This window comes from Cylas formicarius, unplaced genomic scaffold (genome assembly GCF_029955315.1).
Source record: "Cylas formicarius isolate icCylForm1 unplaced genomic scaffold, icCylForm1.1 PGA_scaffold_1__22_contigs__length_36826433, whole genome shotgun sequence".
NCBI lineage: Eukaryota > Metazoa > Arthropoda > Insecta > Coleoptera > Brentidae > Cylas > Cylas formicarius.
This window is the reverse complement of record NW_026844264.1, coordinates 13,412,167-13,432,710: the sequence shown is the minus strand read 5'-3', so window position 1 is coordinate 13,432,710 and position 20,544 is coordinate 13,412,167. Positions and strand designations below refer to the sequence as shown.

Here is a 20,544-nt window from a genome sequence, read left to right as displayed (position 1 = left end):
AACTGCCAAGGCTGTAGCCAAACCGCTTTATATATACTAGCACTAAAATGTTACCTCATTTGCACGTCAGTTGACAATGTAGTGATCCTCCCTAGCCAGGAGGGCTGCCGGACTAAACTTGATAGGATCTATATAAAACCATCAGATGAAAAAGAAAACTGTTGACTAGCTAAGAAACTACTGAACCAAATGAAAAAGCAGCAAAACACGTGTCATTGCTTACTTAACAAATCCGAATTTCGATTAGGTTTGAGTAGCACCTCAACGTGCATGCGGTGTGAACAAGAAAAGGACACAGCAGCGGGTCCTAACCACTAGTTTAGGTGTGAAAGCATGCTTGGCGAATCATCATCCCCTACAGTAATTGGGGAGACCACTCTTCAAGCTGTCATTGCCTACGTGGAGTCACTAGGGCTTTGTCCAGCAAGAAGCGCAATGAGACGGCTGAAGCCTAAGTGAATGTAGCGCTTCACGTACAGATACAGATATGACGGCACTACAAATGCACATTCAGGAAACTTTTCTGGTCTTGAATTATTTTTTGTTAAAAAGTTTTTGATAAATGCTTGTACAGATACTTATTATTTTTAATTTTTGAAGCTGCTTTTGCATTTATTAATGTGGTAAAGTGATATTCACTGCAACATTCAAATTCCAAATTCAATAGGTTTATTAAGGACTAAATTATTCTTTGATAAGATCACAAGCAGCATTAAAAAATGTTACAATACCAGTGGTATAGATAATATTTTTTTCTACTCCCGTATGTAAAATACCTAATTACACACCAATCTAGCGTGCCAAAAGCGGTTTCGTTTCCCACGAATCCGAGCCATTTCGGACATTTCCGGGATTTTACCGCACGGGTTTGGGAGCAATCGGATGTTTTCGGAAATATTTCCCACGCTTTGTATTTTGACGTTTGTCAATTCTGACGGTCATGTCAGTGTTTTGCGAAAATGTACGCAAAAACTAGCGGTCGTAGAAAAATTATAGTATGCAACACGTTCGGTAAACATTTTAAGTCACTCGTTTATTAAACACTCAGGCCGCTGCGTGAGTCAAATGCCGTTTACCGCACTTGTTGCAAATTTACTATTGCATCACAGTATTTCATTTGTCTTCGAAATGTGCGCCAAAATATTTTAATGCTGCTGCATATGTTATCTTCGATTAGCAACTGTTTTAAACGCAATGAAAAGTAAATATCTATAAAATTATAATAATGTAAAATATTATACATCCCATTTATTGCGACTTTATTATGCAAAAAGCAAGAAGCTTCGCAATTTAATCATGACAAATTAAAAAACTATATTAGAAAAGGCGAAGTGTCCCACCCAAAGGGCGCTTTTAAACTTAACCTGGTTGATATAAAGAAAACAAAAAGACAAAAAACACGATTCTAATTTTAATATTTCATTTAAAAATTTTTAATTATTTAGAAAACAAAATTATAGTTATTTTAAAGCACTAAACAAAATAAAATTTTCTTCTGAATAACAACCATTTACTAACTCTATTGGATTGAAGGAAGCAAACGCTTCTCGAGTGGCTTCCTCTAACTCTGTATAAAAAAATCTAGAGGAGTTAGATCATATGATCTCGCAGGCCACAGAATGGAGCCTCCAGTTCCAATCCAACATTATCCAAACTCTTCATTCAAAAGTTCACTTACAATCCGTGCGTTGTGAACCGAGCAAACATTTTGCTGGAAACAAATACTTCTTCCAAAGATTGAAGGCATGTCTTCTAAAAATGAAACAATACATGTTCGCAAAATATTTATATAACCATCCACAGCCAGATTAAAAAAATAAGGTTCCACAAATCTACCTCGGAAAATTTCTACCCATACATTGAATCCAAAACGACTTTGTCGACACTACAGCATGAGGATTTTCTGTGCTCCAGTTATAAGAATTGTATTTGTTAAATATTCCGGAACAATCAATTCATGACTCGAAACAATCGACAATGGAAAATTAATGTTCTCATTACATTTTCCTATAAACTAGTTGGAAAATTGAATTTTTCTACCGGCATCCCCTTCATGTAATTGGTTTACTTTTCTGGTACGATATCGCTTGAATTTATGATTTTTAAAGTAGTCAAAACTTTTTTCCAGCGTTTGTTGCATCAGCTAGTGCCCGTGAGTATATGTTTGGATACTTGATTTTGCCTTTTGAAACTTCCGCAATTGGTTAATTATTTTGTTGCTGCTGCTCTGGATATGTATTGAAAGAACACTTTATCATATTATACTTTCATTATTTTGGAACTTTTTGAATTGCTAAATAAAAGTTGCCCTTAACTGACATTGACAGCTATATGCACCGTCTACTAATACATAAACAAAAAATGCCCTATATTTTTTTCATCACAGGCACCCACAATCTTTATGGCTGAAAAGGTCTCGACGAACGCATTTTTTAAGGCAAAGGCCAACTATGATTTCCATATAAAATGAGAAAGTTGTACTCATTTATGAGAAAGGGGAAAACTGCAGAAAAAATATGAGTACACCACCGGATTTGCTTTAAATAATGTTATAGGCAATTTCCAAAAATCCTTCCAATTATCTACTTCCAATTATTACCTTTTTTTTAATTAAGTAAGGATAAGTCGTTTAAAAAGTCTACCGGTGATTTGTCGATCAATTTAGGAGCTTTATATGAAAAAGATCTTTGAAATAATGCCAACAATGTCAAGGTGAAACTAGCAACTATTTTTTTCTTGTATTAGTACTATTTAGCTCCCTAAAAATTACAAACCTTTTAGACAAATAGGACGGTCGATTGATTTTGATTTGATGATTTTTGACAAGTAGTATTTGACATAGTATATCTGTATTAACTTTAAGAGAGAGAGAGGGTGCTAGATTTCGTATTATTGTAAATAAAAAAAACTTTTGACAAGGAATTTCAGTATGAACAGCATGAGATGCTTTGCTGTAATCCAGTAGAATAAGAATTTCGATCATGGACAAATTTTCTTATGTAACAAAATTGTGCATTAAATTTAATATACGATGCGAAACATGTCTGTTACCGGCGTAATATAATTTATGTTTCAACAACGAATGTTTCTGAAATAAGTTTCTTATTTACTGGCTTTCTTAATTGAAATTTTCTGCCATCAAAAACATTCCTTCCTGTTACAGAATGCTGCATTCTCGATAAAATTCTTATTTAATTTTGCTCGCAGCTATAATCGATTTTAATGGAGGACTCTAATTAGCATGTTCAGGTTTTCGTTAGAAAATCTGCTTGGGTTTCGTTGTTTTTGGTAATTTAATTAGAACCAATTGAAATGAGTTTGAATCGATATGAAAAATCCGCTCTGCCGCGTAAAATTTATGGCTTGTTTCGGTTCTTACACCATGTTGTACAACAAACTAATACATAGCTCTTCTGGAATCGCAACGTAAGCAATTCTGACGATAAATCGAACCAATGAGCCTTCCGAGTAAAGTGTTGCTTCTTAATATTGTCGGAAAGCGGCGCGCGGTCTGGAGATTGGCTCATTTTTCAACAACTAATTGCTTCAGCTGCTGCCTTTACACAACGCCATTTTTAAAGTGACGTAAAACGGAGTGAATCTCGCACCTTAGGATCAACGGAGTTGCAAGCTTTCAGCTCTTTGTCCAATTTTTCTTGTTTATTTCAAGAGAGTTTTACCTGAATGGAATTTATATGATTGTTAAAATGCATGGCTATTGTCAGTTTCAATTTGGTAACTTTATTTATTGCCGTGTATCATTACGATAGCGATCAGGCACTTTTGTCATCAAGAGAAATTATTTTTATTGATTATTCTGAAAAGGGTGAAGCAATCAAGGCACATTTATAGATAGATTAATTTAAGAAAGGAACAACACATTCGTCGTATCAGCTAAAATTCACGAATATAACAATCATCTGACTAAATTGGCCGATTTGAAAAATCCATTGGTCTTTCTTGGGACTATTTTGAAAAATGAAATAAAAAACATTGTCAGGCGCCGAACTTATCAGTCCATCCTCGTAATTTCTAATTTTTGAAACATTATTCATGCTTTTTTGGTTCATGCATCCTAAATATCGAGAGTTATTATTTATTATTATTCTTCTTTTATGATCTAAACTATCGATCTCAACTTATATTTATATATGATTTTTTTCACATTTCTTTTCATTATCATAATTAGATATAAACAAATATTATCATATATTAGTATTAAGTTGCTGTCGCTAGCAAAAACAGGGTGTATCAAAAAATATGCGCTTACTCCCGGCAGAAGAACAAAAAAAAAGGTTTCTAAGATACGGGGTGTTAAATATTGAAAAAATGATGCTGATATCATCATTTTCTCAGTTTTCATGATTTTTATATTTTCCCTCGAATCGCAAGCAACTTAAGAGTAAAAAAGTTGTACTTTTAGTGGCTTATTAAATGTCATAACAAATATTGTAAAAAAAGTCATTCGCACAGTCTCTTTGGCACTACGATATCTCCGGCGACGGCACTTAGTTAAAGCGAAATTAGGTCCTTTGACGATGCTATATTTCAACAAAATCGGGTAAAAAGCATTTAAGATATTTCAAAAAAGGTGTAGTTTGTTATTTAATTTAAACTTGGGAACTATGCAAGTATAGATCACGACTTGTACTTAGGAACTTTTTTGTACGACGAATCTCTAGTTGAACATTGGCGCATGTTTTTAAACACTCTGTATATTACTCTTTACAAAACTTCTGGGTTCCTTGGCGTCGGTTTTTGTTGAGTCAAACTTACTAAGGGTTCGCCGTTGGCTTCTTCAAAGCTCAACTGACACTGGCTCGCATTTAACAGTATACCTGCTTATGTTTTGTTTGAGGGGGTGGAGCTAAATGAGGGGCATAAACATCGTCTCGGATCACCGATTCCCATATTATTGTACAGGGAAAGACCTAAGTCGCAGTTAAGAATTAGGTTAATTATAGACTATAGACTCTGGGATTTTTAATTGGTAGAAGAATTGTTGCATGCAAGAATTTTAGTTTTGTCGCGATTGTGTTTGGCAACTGCTGATGAGTTTATTTGTCTTAGTCTTAAAGCTCTTTCATGTTCTTCGCACATAGTTGATATTTTTCGTCCGGTCTCTGCAATGTATTCTTTGCCGCGTATGTATGGAATGCTGTACACTCCTGGCATCTCAAATGGAATTTTGTCTTTGTTGGATCGAAGATGTTGAGAGATTTTTAGACAAGTGGTAAATCTGGTTAGACTTCTCTTAGAACTTTTGATATGTGGTCAGTAATGTTTTGAACGTAAGGAAGGACAACAGTGGCTAGTGTTTTGCTTTCGGTTTCATTGCTATTGGAAGGTTGTAGTGAAGTGTATTTTGTGATGGAACACCTAATAGCTTTAATGTGGAAATTATTAGAGAGAAGAGCAGAGGTAAGGTGTTTTAGTTCTCGGTTCAGTGACTCGGGCTAAGATTGTTTTACGGCTCTGTAAACAAGAGATAACCGATGATTTTTGGTGATATGACAATGCATTAAGGTCAATACCTTAATGCCTTAATACCAATGTCTGCGTGCGTAGATTTTCTGTAAACGCAATGACCCAATGTTAGGTCCGATTTTCTATTGATAAGAATCTCTAAGAATGGTAGGTTATTATTAGTTTCTAATTCAATGGTAAAACGTTAGGGTGTATAGAGTTTAAATGTCCAGGAAAATCTACTAGTGATTCTTGACCATGAGGTCAAATAACAAAAGTATCAGCGACGTAGAGTTTTCATAATTTTGGTTCTTCTTCTTCTTCTTCTCAAAGGCTTCCATAAATATATTCGCGATGACTTGTGATAGTGGTAAACCCAAAGCTGTTCGCGACGTTTGTTAAAAAATTCGACCGTTATCAGAAAAATGTGTTCCAGATAAGCATTTTTCAATTAAGGTGAGGTAAGGTAAGGTTTGGTTCCAGATTTTCTGATGTTTATATATCTGAAATGAAGTTGAGATTTTCAGGAATAGAGATTTTAGTCTAGAGGGATTCTAGGTCGAAACTAACCGGAATATCTTGTTTATCTAATGTTGTGAATTGAAAGGAATTAAATACGAAACTTTTTATTCCTCGTTTTCCCTGTAAAGGGTTTTAATAAAGAAGCTAGATATTTTGATAGAGAATATGTGGGAAAATCAATGGAGCTGACAATAGGTCGAAGGGGTTTGTGAATCTTTACGAGTCCGTAGAGGCAAGGAATTTTAGAATCATTGGGGGTGACAGACTTTTTCAAGGAGTCTGATAGAGAACAAGCCTTAATAACAGATTTAAGGTTGCGTTCCATAGATGACGTAGCATCCTTTTTAAGTTGACGGTATGATCCGTCTGTAAGAATACCTTGAATCTTTTCCTGATATTCATTTTTGTTTAGCTCCGTACCAATTCCCTTATCTGCTTTTAATATTACGATGTCGGGATTAGATTTTAGAGATTTTAGGGCAATGCGTTCTCTGGGATATTAGATTTGGGAGGTTTTGGTTAGTTTTCGATTAGTAGTGGTTTCAACTCGTTTCATTCGGTTCATTAGCTGTTTGAGATGGGAGTTTGTTTAGGATAGACTCGACTTTTAAAAAATTACCCTGTGGATTGCCAAAATTTCAACTGGCATTTTACCATAAAATGCCATTATTATATTAAATAAATATATTTGTATATTTGTATAAAAAAAATATATACGAAGCGAAGTCTAGCCTAAGGTTAGTCAAACATATCCCTCAAAAAACAGTTATATTTTTTCTATTTTAAAAAGTTTGTTTCTTTTGTTAATTTTGAAAGATGAAGTAAAAAGTGCTTTAAAATATTGATGGATTAAAATCCAGTCGGAGAGCGCTTAAACCCCACTTTATTTTACAGTTACGTGGCTGAAAAGTTAAAACTCGGCATGCCAGTGGATCCAGAAGAATACGAGGAAGTGACAATATACTTTTCGGATATCGTGGGTTTTACTACGATATCAGCGCACTCGACGCCGTTCCAAGTGGTCGATTTGCTGAACGACCTCTACACTTGTTTCGACGCCACCATAAACGCTTACAACGTGTACAAAGTCGAAACGATAGGTGACGCTTACATGGTTGTGGGCGGGTTACCCGTAAGGATTTCCGATCATGCGGAACAGGTGAGTGACTGCTTCATTGTTGTATTCTCTGAAAACCCCCAAGTAAAAAATCTATAGAGAAAATACTTTCAAAAAGGAGAGAAAAAAAAAACATTTCAAAAATTTTTTTTAGTTGTTGGCAACTCACAGTACTTCAGATGTTTTTGAATTTCGGAATGCTGTCGTATCGTATATCGAAAAACAATGTACAAAATGGAAGTTGCAAACTATTTGTGACGGGTGAAATATACAAGGTTTTCATTTATATTTTAACACTCATATACACAGTTTATTAACGAAGGTAGTTAAAAACTTTTTACATAAAAGTTGTGCGGTTTTTTCTCTATTTCCTCCTGAAATTAATTATAAAAACAAATAATCGCTGCAAAAGTAAAAAAAAATCAACTTCTCTTTTTTTTAAATGAAATCTGCTGTAAATTTTTACTTACGATTTTGTTTGCCTATATTTGGTTAGTTTGCTGACTTTACTGCTTTATTAGTGATTATTTATTTATTTATTTAAAGAAAAAGTCTACCTAACAGGCATGAAGCCGATCTAACAGGTAGGTTGCAGTAAAATTAGTATAACAGTTACAGAGTTATTGGATATAATACTTACAATACGAAATTTAACCTAAAATCTAACCTGACACGAGCATGATCTCTGATAAAAAAGAGTAAGAGAACAGAAGAAAATTATAATTATATTTAATGGAGCAATAACGTTTTAACTTTACTAATAGATTTCGAAAATAAAAAGTCTAAAACAGGTCGACCATTTTATTTGCAGCACACTGGAGAAATTTAAAATATTTGTTCTTGGCGTGTTATGATGTCTACAGTTTATACGTGGAACAACAAAATTTAGTATATATAATATGACAGCGCAATCAAACAAGTTATTTGAAATTTGAAATGAAAGTCATTAAATAATGGTAATCATAGCGATCACTAAGAGATACATAGCCAAATTTATTTAGTAATATTGTATGCGAGAAGCCTTGTCGCGATATACTCCGTACATTTTGTACCATATATATTTCAAATACCTAAGATGAATTATTTCCAGGCTATTAATGTGACACTGTACCCAGGAGCCCAAGTATAGTATGCAACAAGTGCGGTAAACGGCATTTGAGTCAGTTTATTTGGCACGAGCGGAGCGAGTGTTTAATAAACGAGTGACTTAAAATGTTTATCAAACGTGTTGCATGTTATACTTTTTCTACGACCGTTAGTTTTTGGGTACATTTTTTCAAAAAATCACGAATACATTCACTGACATCACCGTCAGAATTGGCAAACATCAAAATTTAGGCTGTGTGGTAAAATCTCCGAGAACATCCGATTGCTACCAAACCCATACGGTAATATTTCGTAAAAAATGACCGAAACGACTCGGATCCGTTGGACAAGAAACTCTCGTGGTAAAGTGACGCTTCCCGTATGCTAGTTCGGTGTATAGTGATATATTTTAGTTAGGATAAGTAAAATAATATTTTTATGACTTCTGTATTGTTCAAATCTCTAGTGCAAATCAATGGATTTTTGAATCATCTGCCAGTACCTTATTAATCTGAGGAACAAAGGATAATTTAGAGTCGAATATTACCCCCATGTCACAAAAACTATTATACCGGGAGAAAGTTTTATTAAACATATGATATTTGTATTTAACAGCCACAGCCATGGTGGTAAAAGATTCTGCATTGTTCTTGGCTGTATTAAGCTGCAACTTATTACTTAGAGATCAATTGTTGATCCTCTGAACACTGGATTTTTAAAAAAATGTTTACGACATTTTTATATGACATCAGAAATATACTGTGACATAGTAGTTAAATTGGTAATGGCGGATCTCCCTGTAAAAAATCATGTTGTTGGGATTGTTTGGTTCTTACGAATATGAAATATTTTGTCATGTACGAGGGATTCTAAAACTTCACAGAAATTGCAGATAGCGAAACTAGCCCTATAGTTTGTAATTTGCGATCTACGGTCTTTTTGTGTACGAGAACAATTTCAGACATTTTCCATATACCAGGAATTTCAAGCGGTTTAGTTACAACACAGCAATTGTCATGTGTAAGGAATCCCGGAATTAAATCTGGACTCACTGCAAATTTAAGTTTAGTGCTTTCAAGAGCTCTTGCCATCTCATATTCTTAAAAGTTCTCTGTTTATATTTTCAGAGTTGTTTGAATTGCTAACATCATTAAAAATGTTGAAAAAACTCCCTTTAGAAAATGACTGTTACAGCGAAAGAGTTAAGTATATCTTCCCGAGTATCATTAAAATTCATGTGGTTGGATACACCTGAGATTTCTTTTTTGTTTTTAATAAACGATCAAAACTTTTTACGATCTTTTTTAATATCGTATTTATTTTCAGTAGCCAGTCTTTATAAGAGTCCCTAATTTCAGATTTTTCTATCACATTTATTGAAATATACAGGGAATTATTCTATTTAGAAAAAGTTAAGTTTTTATGTTGCCCTTTTAATAAACTCTGTTGGTTGGTATTAAAATATAAATTAAAACACTGTGCAGCAGTGGAACGAAATTTTACTTTACTTGTGACGAGTTTAGTTTCTGAAGCTGGTATATTGAGCCCAGAATTATTATACAAGAGTAGTGATAAAACAGGACGGGGCACAGTGTAATCAATTCATCATTCAGCTCCTAATGATTCATGTATTTCTACGTATACCACGTCGAAATTGATTTTGTCATTGGTAATTGAAATCCTAGGTTGATTGTTGCTAAACAATATGAAAAAAAGACTATGATTTTTAGCGGGCCGCATCATAAGTATTTCCTTCATTCATCTAGTGACTTCAAATTTTCATATTCACTAGCTTAGGTGACCGACATAAACAGTACTTTCTAATTCAATATTACAGATAAGTTACAAATCTGACCCAGAGGCTTTTATGATTTTTTTTCTGGTTGCCCCTGGTCCATTTTCCATGACGGACCGCATTTACTTGAAACTACGTCACTGTACCTATATTGCATTTTCTTTTTGACGACCTAAATATCTTAACTTCAATTCAATTTGAGTTAAATTTCCGCGGAGTTGTGCGACTCTCCTTTAGCGTATGATATAGCACTTACGTTTCCGTTAAGTTTCACGAAGATTAATTCCCGGAACTTGGGACAAAGGCAACAGGAAACCAATGTCCGTGAGCTAACGTATTTCTCCCGAAGCGAGGACAGACTTATTTTATAATAAAGTTCGAGTGTTGGCGGAAGTGCGGCCATTTAATTTAATCTAAAGTCGTTGCTTTAAATAGCAGTCCAGGTGGCATGAGATGCGGTAAGTCTATTGGGAGCAAGTTCGGGAAGAAGCCACGGCGCTGGAATATTCTGGTTAATAGTACTTTATGTTCGTCTGGAACCAAAGATTACATTTTATAAGACCACTATAGAAAGTATCACAACCCATGGGTTGGGATAATGAAAATTAAAGAAGGAAGATAGATACCACTATTTTCTATACTAGTGAAACCGAATGCGGCCAACGATCTCGAATTTCACTAATGATATACAGGACCGCTTTTCGTCAGTTCTCTGATGTCACTTTGTTACAGGCTGTATTTACTCCAAATCAGAAAATTGCTTTTAGTTAAATACCTAAGTTTAATCCAGCAGTATTAATGAACATAATTTTAACAGGTGCAAATAATAGGCATATATACAACTATAAAAGGGATAGTAATTAGTTTCATCTCCTCTATATTCCAGCTCACGTCTCATCTTTACTTCTCGTCCATCTAAAACAGAAATGGTGCATGCGCCAGTAAAACACTAAAAAAAAAGCAAAGCATGTTTATAAGTCAGTTTTAGGCTTACTGTCGGTACTCAACTAGTGTACAATTTTTGCACCTTGCACTTACCTCAAATTCAGTCAGGTGTTCATAATAATTGATTGTGTCAAATTTCACCGGCTACATGGAGATTTCCAATCCAAATTGCCGACATATTTAACCTTACGCTTGGAAGCAAATTTAAATTACTACTTGCGATACGTTGTCCCGGAATTAGTGGTCGTACTTTCAAAATGGGTAGCGATCGGAATCCCAATTTAATTCTTAATTATCTCAGCTTCAATGTAAAAAAACGCAATTAGGTTAGGTTAGAACTTTCAAAGTCAAAGCGCTCTCGCGTAAAGTAAAGGAAAGCAACTTACCTATGTTGTTGTCATCATCTTTCATCCACGAAAACATTTTAATCGATCGCAAGTCAAATGTCAATCAATAACGTTCAATTCGTCCGGAAGTGACCAGAGTTGCGACCGTCTGTCATCGCCAGCGAATATCGAATCGATCGGATGCTTTTCCTCGACCAATGAAATCTTTTTGTGTTTTTTTGTTATTTTCAATATTAAAAGAAACAAGCTCGTATCGGGCTCTTTTTGATCTAGAACGCTAACGCGGATATAACCCATCGGAGTTTCGCACCCATATTTTAAGGTTGATTTAGTTGATATCATGTTTTGTGGATTTGAATATATTGGGTAACGCGAATTTAAACAACTCCGATAACTAGCGAGGAAGGCCACTAACAACCTGGTAAGCGTGTTATACCAGCTATTATCTTGAAATTTCACTTTTTGTTCCATATCACATGGTCTCTTCTTACGCGGCATGATGTAACTGGGTACTTAGGGTGGTTTTGCTTCCTTTTAGGCCTTTTATTTCTGGGCATTATAAATGACCCTATCAAAATAACAAGCACTACTTTGTTCGGACAGCCAGCGACAGGCATTTTCTTTTGTCAATACCTCCAAGAAGGGCGCCCAAGGTGAAAGGTGAAGTTTGTGTCTCGACGACCTTTGAGACTGAAGACCGTCTATTCCAGAATATTCTAGACGGTCATGCTGATTAACTTCCACCAGAGGAAAATAGAGCAATAGCACTAAAATTTAATATTTGTGATTACTTTACACTGTTCTAAAGCGGATTGATTGATTTTGAACTTTTGTGTATTACATGCCTGTTATGCGGCCGGCTTATGTAAGGATTGAGCGCCCAAGACCGTAAAGCTGAAACGATTATTTATAACTTATGTGGTGTGGTGTGGTGTTATATAAAATTTATGATTTATATAACACCACACTCGTACATTTGGTTTTTGCCCTTTTTCTTTTGGAGACTTTGTTTAATAACAATAGACGCTTGCTATTAACTTAAGGCCTAGACTTTTTTTGTAGCTAATACTCCTCTTTTCCCGTTTTGTGATAATCAGTTTTTCACTATTCGAGGAGCTACGTCCGGTGAAAAACGGGTGGCGCCAAAATCTCTCTAATTTTGCTTACATTTTACACACCCCTTCACCAACTGGGTGGCCAGGGCAGAAATAGGACGAACTCCTCAACTTTAAACAACTTTCGAGTAGTGAATCACCGAGTACAATTATAGTCTGACCACCCTCAATTTAATACTTCAATAAGAGTCTACCTCCCCGTTATGTTTTAGCTTTTTCTTTCAAGTTTTTTTTTGTGTTAGCCAGTCGAAGTGCTAACAACTTCATCAATGGCTTGATCAAACTTTATAATAAACTAGGTGTTTATGCCATGTCTTCTGTAGTCTGTGGTATGTCTTATGCTATAGATTATAGACGACTATTAGTTTATTGACCATTTCTTGGATAGCACTGGTTATATTTTTGTAGCATATAACCCCTCATCAAGGTAAAAGATTTTCTTCTGCTCTCTCTTCTGCAAAATATTTCGTCGCTTTCCAGTAAAAGTGGTTTATAGGTATACCTTTCCCATGAAAAATCCACATTTTTCAAAGCGGTCCATATCAACGGACTATCTATCATCCTGACCAACTGCCATAATAACTTGTTTTTATTACTAATATTGTGAATCTTTATAAACATTAAGGGGCAATATATCAGGTAAATGGTCATAAATAAATTAAAAAAAAATAAAAATATTTTTTGGGTTGCTGTGATTTTCCAATTCTTGCTGGGTAATTTTTAGGTGCTAGATTGATAGATTTTATCTTGTTTTCTTGAAAGCGAAGTGAAGTTTTATACTTATGTTAGAATCGGGAATATTATTCTACCTAATTCTCTGCCTAATGATTACCAAGAAAATTTTGTACTTTTATACTTGAGAAAATGAACGCAAAGAGTCTCGTTCACTGAATTTAAAGCCTCCACAAATTGCTTCATTAGCCCCTGAACCCAGTGTTTATTTTGGTTTTTCTTTTCAAAGCGAGTCCAAACTTAGTTTAGGAACATTGTGTTGAGTATATATTTATTTCTTAATTTTTGTCCTTTATCAGAATAATATCAATTAAACTGTATCTCCAAAAAAAAACTGGGGTTGAAAAAAAATCTTATTACATTTTTGGAATCAGCACGTTAAAAACATCTAAAATCCTTTGTTGAATTTTCGACATCAATTTTCTTTTCATTTTGTTACCCCTCTCTTTCATAGTGCTCGAGAATTCTTAATATGATACAAGCAATATTATATTTGGAAGTGCCTCGACATCTTCAACAAAAGGAAGCTGCCTATAGCCGTTTTGAATAATTGGAATGTACCTGCGAATGTCAAACGGTCCGTGCTTCACACATTTATGCCGGATGGGGTGCATATAGATATATGTGGGGGTATATTGGACTGTAGGCGCTTATGAAATGTGACGTCCATATAAATTACCTCATAAAGTTGACGAGTCGTAATGGATTCGACACATGTGTGATTTCCTGTCGCATATACGGAATTGCGACATGTCGATGCGAATGCGAGAGGGTAATATTATTCGAAGTGCCTTGGCGTTTATTTATAACAAATGCGAAGCGAGTAAAATGTAAATTCGTCGGAAGTGATTCCATTTGTTCATCGTTTGGTCTTTTACAATGGCATTGCAGCAAAGTGGAAACGGGTTATCACTTTTCGCTAAAGATCAACTTCAATGGAGCAGATCGCAGAATGTATTCTTATATATTTTCTAACTTTTCTCGATGCGTTGGCAACGTCATGATGCTAACTAATTTTAGAATGAATACTTTTTGGAGGTTTCTAGTTGACTGACTACTTTAAAATCATGTTTTCATCATGTTTTCGTAATACACGTTCTATAAATAAAAGCATTCATTTGTAGAGGTTAAATTTTTTTGAAATAAAGGATTTAACACAGTTTGGCACACTCTGTATAGTAGAATGTCGAGAATATCGAAAATAAACCGTAACATAACGATTGTGCTAAATTCAATATTCTTTGTAGAAAAGCACTCCATTCAATTTAGAGGTGGTTTGGTAAAATTGCGTTTGAGAACATATATGTAGGATACATAGGAACAATAAGCGCTACAAACCAAGAATAACCAAGTTTTGAATTTTCAGACAAACAGAAAAATGGGATAATAAGCACGGTATTCCATTAAAAAAAAGCAGATTTAAGTTGGATGACCAAATCGATATTGATTTAAAACCAAAAATTAAATATTTTGAGAATACCAATATAATATATTATGTATAATGGTCGTACATATCCAATTGTTCCAACTGTATAGCTATTAGATGCTCCTCAGGGACATGGTTACTTATTTAAGAAGAAGATATATTTGATATTCGTGTAAAAGCCTACCTGTAAATTTCACACACTAACTCAGAGGCTATGTTTCCAACAGTACTTGCCATCGTCGCTTCGAAAGTTCATGTATTATCAGCGTAGGTAGGGACCCCATATATCTATTTGCCATACGGTTCGAACCAACAACACATTATTTATATCTTCTTAATCTTCTCATAGGTCTTCGTAACAGAATGCTACAGAATGCGTTGACAACTTTGATATAATGAATCATAAACTACCGATCATATCGCTTAGCGATCTCCTTGTATTAAATAATTTGCTATAAATTAATTGTCCGTACATTCTAAGCCAATTTCTACTTGCCAACTTATTGGACTTATCTTTGAGCTTCTATACCAAATCCCAGTTTCGGTCAAAATGACGTACTATACAGTGGATGATAATTAGGCGTAGTTATTGTTAGAAATTGTTTTTGTTCAGCGACATCACACTATAGAAGTAGAAAACGCTGTTCAGTAACAATTATACTGATTGAAGCCTCTTATTAGGCTTATACCTGTTGAGCAACCGAAAACTAAATTTACGTCGAAATTTTTTTTTATGGTTACAGTTTTATATTTTTGTTGTTGTTGGCAAGACCTCGACAATCAACATGGTGGATGACAGATCGTCAATAAGTTTTGATGCGGCATTTTATTGGTAGTATTTTCTCAAAACATACGTAGATCTCCCAAAGTGCAGGTTAATGGGTGTAATGTAGAGCATGTGCGGAAAATCATTGCCTTCTCTACGAAAACATCAATGCCGACTGAAGCGCAACAATTTTTCCCATAGTAGAGCCAAGCCACTATATTATATAATAGCTATAGGGCTTCAACTAAGGGGGGTTCAAGCTATATTTCAGACGTCCTGTATTGAAACATGATAGACATTGGTATAGTTTGGTTCGCTTGAATATAAATTCGTTGCCTTTTTCTTTAAAAAATTTCTAATAGTATTTCTCTCTCCTCTCTCTTTTGTTAAATAGTCTTCTCCAGGCTGAACTAATAAGCAAAACAAATTTTTAGTGCATTTTCGGAAGATCTATCCAACATTAAAAAAAAATCAAAACAAATGTGTTACAAATCTGTACAGTTATTAAGCGAGACACAGTATAGGTATTTCACATTTTTTATTGAATTATTTTAAAACTTAATGGTTTTATAATTAAATTATTTTAAGTCAGTTTAATAAGCATTTTCTTGAATAATAATTTATCAAAATATCAAACGGTTGTTTGTCATCATTGATTCGCATGAAGCCGATGGGAGTAAATCCTCTCGCTGATCTCTCTGCCAAACCGGACTTTTTTTTGTTCTAGATAGCGACGATGGCCCTGGATCTGCTTCACGAAAGTGGCAAATTCTGTATCCGCCATCTGCCTGGAACTCCTCTTAGGCTGAGGATAGGCTTACACACCGGACCCTGCTGTGCGGGAGTGGTCGGTCTTACGATGCCTCGCTATTGTCTTTTCGGGGATACGGTCAACACCGCTTCAAGGATGGAATCGACCGGTGAGAGCTTTTTTCCTTAATTTTCGGGATATCTCGATTTCGCTTCCGAACTTTAAATGAGATTTTGGGTTTAATCGAGAGGGTGCGATATACGGAAAACGTGTTTTGCTACATATGTTTTTTTTTAATTCTAAAATTAAAAATTGGGAGAACATGAAGCAATAATTTTGATTATATGCAACTATATATCAGCTAATTGATATAAGATGGTAATTGATGATTTGATGAAATAATAAAAAAAGTACATTTTCGAATAGAACATCCGGTGTATTTTTTAAAAATTAATCAAATTTCCTTTAAATTGATATAGGATAGGGGTATACCTAAATGGTGAAGTTTTAGAAATAATGTAATTAGTTCCAAAATTTATATTATCGGCAAACTTGTGTAAATTAGCAATAATTCCTTAATTATGGTTGAATTTTCTGAACCTGCAGATATTTTGCCACAATTTTAGCATTTTCAAAACAATCACTACGTTAACGCCATTTTTATGATGTTAATTGTAAGTAAGATTAATCAAAACGTTGTTTGAATAATTATTATGCTTCATTTTAATTTATTTTTAAGTAATGAGTTGAAGAAGAACATCACACGTACAAGTTTTAAATTGTTTGGAATCTGTCTTGAAGTAGCAGTTTAAGCTGTTAAAAAAAAATTAATTCTATTTTTTTTCTTTAAATAATATTCAGTATAGTATTGCATAGAATAGATTTTTATCACTATAAGACTTTAGGAATAATAATTAATATTTCCAAAACCGCACTAGAGAGGTATATGAAAGTATTAAGTAGAAAAATTTAGAAGAAAGCAATCAACTTAATAATGTGCTGACGCCAAGTGTTAATTTTGCAAACGGCAAATTGCATCCGTCCAAAAAAAAATATTTTGGTTCGATTTGGCTAGAATTATTAGACTTTCAAGATCGAAGTAGTCAAATTTTCAAAAATCTATTTTCGCTTCTCCGTAGTCCATCAATCACCCAGCATGTGCTTATGGTTAAGTCAAAATATATAAAGAATATTAAACATACACAACAACACAACAACTTTGACCTGACCTCGTGTACTTATTCTGCGACCTGCACTCAATTATACTGAAAAAGTGCATCAAATGGAAAGTATACAACGCAACATAAAAAAAAACTCTGTCTAAAAAAGTAAAAAACTTCGAGATTTTTTTATTTGTGTTTCGCTTTAGACAAAGGTACTACACTATTGCGAAAACCGGATATTTCGATCTTTAAAGGTAACCAGCATAAGCATACGTGGAAAATTGGACAACCGGTAGATGCGCAAATACTTAAACCGAAAAGATAACTTAGTAACGATATAATGAACGCCCGTTGAAATATTAACGTTGCCATATTATTATGTTATGACAACATCCTCCTTAATGGAGTGTTATGCATACAATTTCCTTTGTTAACTTCCAGGAGCTGCTTGGAGGATCCATATGTCAGAGGCAACGAAAATTCGCCTCGAAAGGGCTGGCGGTTATCACATCGAATACCGGGGGCTCACCGACATCAAGGGAAAAGGTACAATGGATACCTATTGGCTACTGGGGAAAGACGGTTTCAATAAAAATCTGCCGGAGCCGCCTCCTATCGAGTAAGCCATTTATAAAGCAAACTTCGATTTTAGCTCGTGTCTGCTCGCTAGCTTTTTGCGCGTTTATAAGGTATACGGGGCGGGGGTAAATAAAAGCTCAACGAATTTTAAAATTTTGATAATCGTACAATTTAAATTAAATTATTAAATGTTTTATTTTTATATATGAATTTCTTCTTAAAATATTGTAATTATTCTACTAAGCAGAACTGTCCATTTAATGAGAATGCTTAAATTTAGACTAAGCAAATGAGTGAGAAACCTTTCAAATTTTCCGATGATTATATGGACCTTTGCAGTCGTTCCAAATTTCTTTCGCCAAACGAGGATTGAGGATGATACATTTGTGGAAAGGGAAAATATCTTATTTGTATCTTAAAGCCTTTATAGTGAATTGAACAAACACATCAATAGGTTTTCTAACTGAAGGCAAACTCAACAGCAATTTCTAAATCCAATATAGTTTTGGTTTGTTGATGGACAGTAACCTTGGTGGCAGGTGAAAATATGGGGTAAATACTAGGAAAAGCGTATTCAAATTTGTATCGGTTATTTGAAAAATGGTAACTTCAGTGCCTTTCATATGTCGCTATGACATTATTACAGTCAAAAATTTAGGGGTCTATTCTACTCTAGATATTAATATTAAAGAATACTTTATAATGTGTTTTCATTAAAAACCTTTTTTCTAAGTTTGCTGATGAGTTTTAAATGCAGTACCCTTATTACTAATGTTTTTTTTTTAATTTTGTACTACATTTGACGTAAAACCCTTGATGCCAGAAGGTTTTCACTTAAGAAAATGTCTTCCAATTTTTCCGCTTAAAATTTTTAATTAATTTAAAAAGCTCAATTTACAACCTACTAGCTTGTTGTACCACGTTCAAATAAACCAATTCCAAGAAAATCGTTCTTTTTTATTTCCCTGCAATGAATTAATGTCTATTAATTTGTTGTTTATGGTTAATAATTATCAAAGCGTGCTCTGGAAACATGTGAGTTGGTTGGGAAAAATTCAAATTCAAGAGTAAATTCTTATTGATAACTCGCATCCTTAGAGACGCCGTAATGTGCATACAGAAGAAGCTATTGCTACTGTAGAGCGTAGCATTGAGGAAGAGTCCATCCGCCATGGTGCTCCAGGAATTGGATCTGTGTCCATCCACTTTATGGAAGATTTTGCGGAAGGATCTTGGTTTACGTGCTTACAACTCATATAAGAATTGAAGCCAAACGATCATCAAATAGGGCGTAGATCCGTCGAATGGGCCCAAAACGAGATTGCCGTTGTTCCCGATTATCATAAGCGAATTTTGTTTAGCGATGAAGCGCACTTCTGGTTGAATGGCTACGTCAACAAACAAAACTGCCGCATTTGGAGCGAAGCTAATCCTCAAGTGTATGTCGAAACACCGTTACATCCAGAAAAACTGACTGTTTGGTGCGCTTTCTGGGCTGGTGGAATCATTGGTCCGTACTTCTTCAAAAACGATGATGGCTAGAACGTTACAGTCAATGGTGATCGGTATAGAGCTATGATTACTAACTCTTTCATTCCTGAATTGAATAACCATGATGTCCAGGAGATGTGGTTTCAACAAGACGGCGCAACATGTCACACAGTTCGTGCCACAATCGCCGCCTATTTTCACGTTTTGGACCTGTGAATTGGCCTCCAAGATCTTGTGATTTAACACCGCTAGACTGCTTTCTGTGGGGCTATGTAAAGTCATTGGTTTATGCGGATAAGCCACAAACGCTTGACCATTTGGAAGGCAACATTCGCCGTGTTATTGTCGATATACCACCACAAATGTTGGAAAAAGTCATCGAAAATTGGACGTAAAGATTGGACTACATCCGCGCCAGCCGTGGCGGTCATATGCCAGAAATCATATTTAAAATGTAATATACATACATACATATGTAATGTAATGTAATGTAAGATTATCTTTCGGATAAATAAAATTCATGTCAATCGAATAAGCCATCGTCGTTTTATTGCAACTTAAAATTCTATACATCGAAAAAAAAACCCTTATATGAACCTTCATATTAATTTCTTGTTGAGCTCTTGAATTTTTCGCAAATTTCGGGACACACTGTATATGTGTACTCGATTAGATTTGAGCATTTTTGTTACTGTACATAGTTGTTACTGTTTTACTCTCTCAAGACACGCGTAGAAGGAAAGTTTATTAAATTTCAAACATTAAAGACAAAAATAATCAACACATTATCTTATGTAAGTATTTTAAAACACTTGGTATAATTTATATAAAACTGATTATTAAAACTTAGTGGAAAATGATTTGTTTAAATACAATAAAATAAACGTATATTTTAAATCATTTGCTCAATAATTATATTTTATTGAAGTCTATTTATGTCCCTAGTTTTTAGTTAAGAATACTCTAGGTCTTGGCAGTCGTATCCTCTTTTATTTGCGTCGAGCCTGTAGCTGTTTTGAAATCTGATATTCTATTTCTAGATCCTCTTTTACATCGTTTTAATAACTCAGCTTACTCCTCTCAGGTTATCGGTAAATCTATCTTTCGCGAGGCGAGTTCTTACTTTTCTGTCGTACAGAAATTTGCAAAACTCCTGCTGAATTTTAAACGCAAACTCGATGGCGATTTTGTAGAATGTACATTGTCCAAGGTTTAATTATTCCACTCAAGGCATTATCATTTC

The 20,544-nt window shown here is 34.5% G+C and overlaps 1 protein-coding gene across 2 annotated transcripts in view; it reads left to right on the top strand.

Moving 5' to 3' along the window:
* LOC132696079 (retinal guanylyl cyclase 2) overlaps window positions 1-20,544 on the top strand; it is a 134,853-nt gene that overhangs the window by 99,118 nt on the left and 15,191 nt on the right. For both annotated transcript variants that reach the window (XM_060660659.1, XM_060660658.1), the window contains exons 13-15: window positions 6,883-7,147; window positions 16,045-16,237; window positions 17,673-17,850. In XM_060660659.1, coding sequence (XP_060516642.1) covers window positions 6,883-7,147; window positions 16,045-16,237; window positions 17,673-17,850 — 636 coding nt within the window. The remainder of the gene's footprint in view (window positions 1-6,882; window positions 7,148-16,044; window positions 16,238-17,672; window positions 17,851-20,544) is intronic.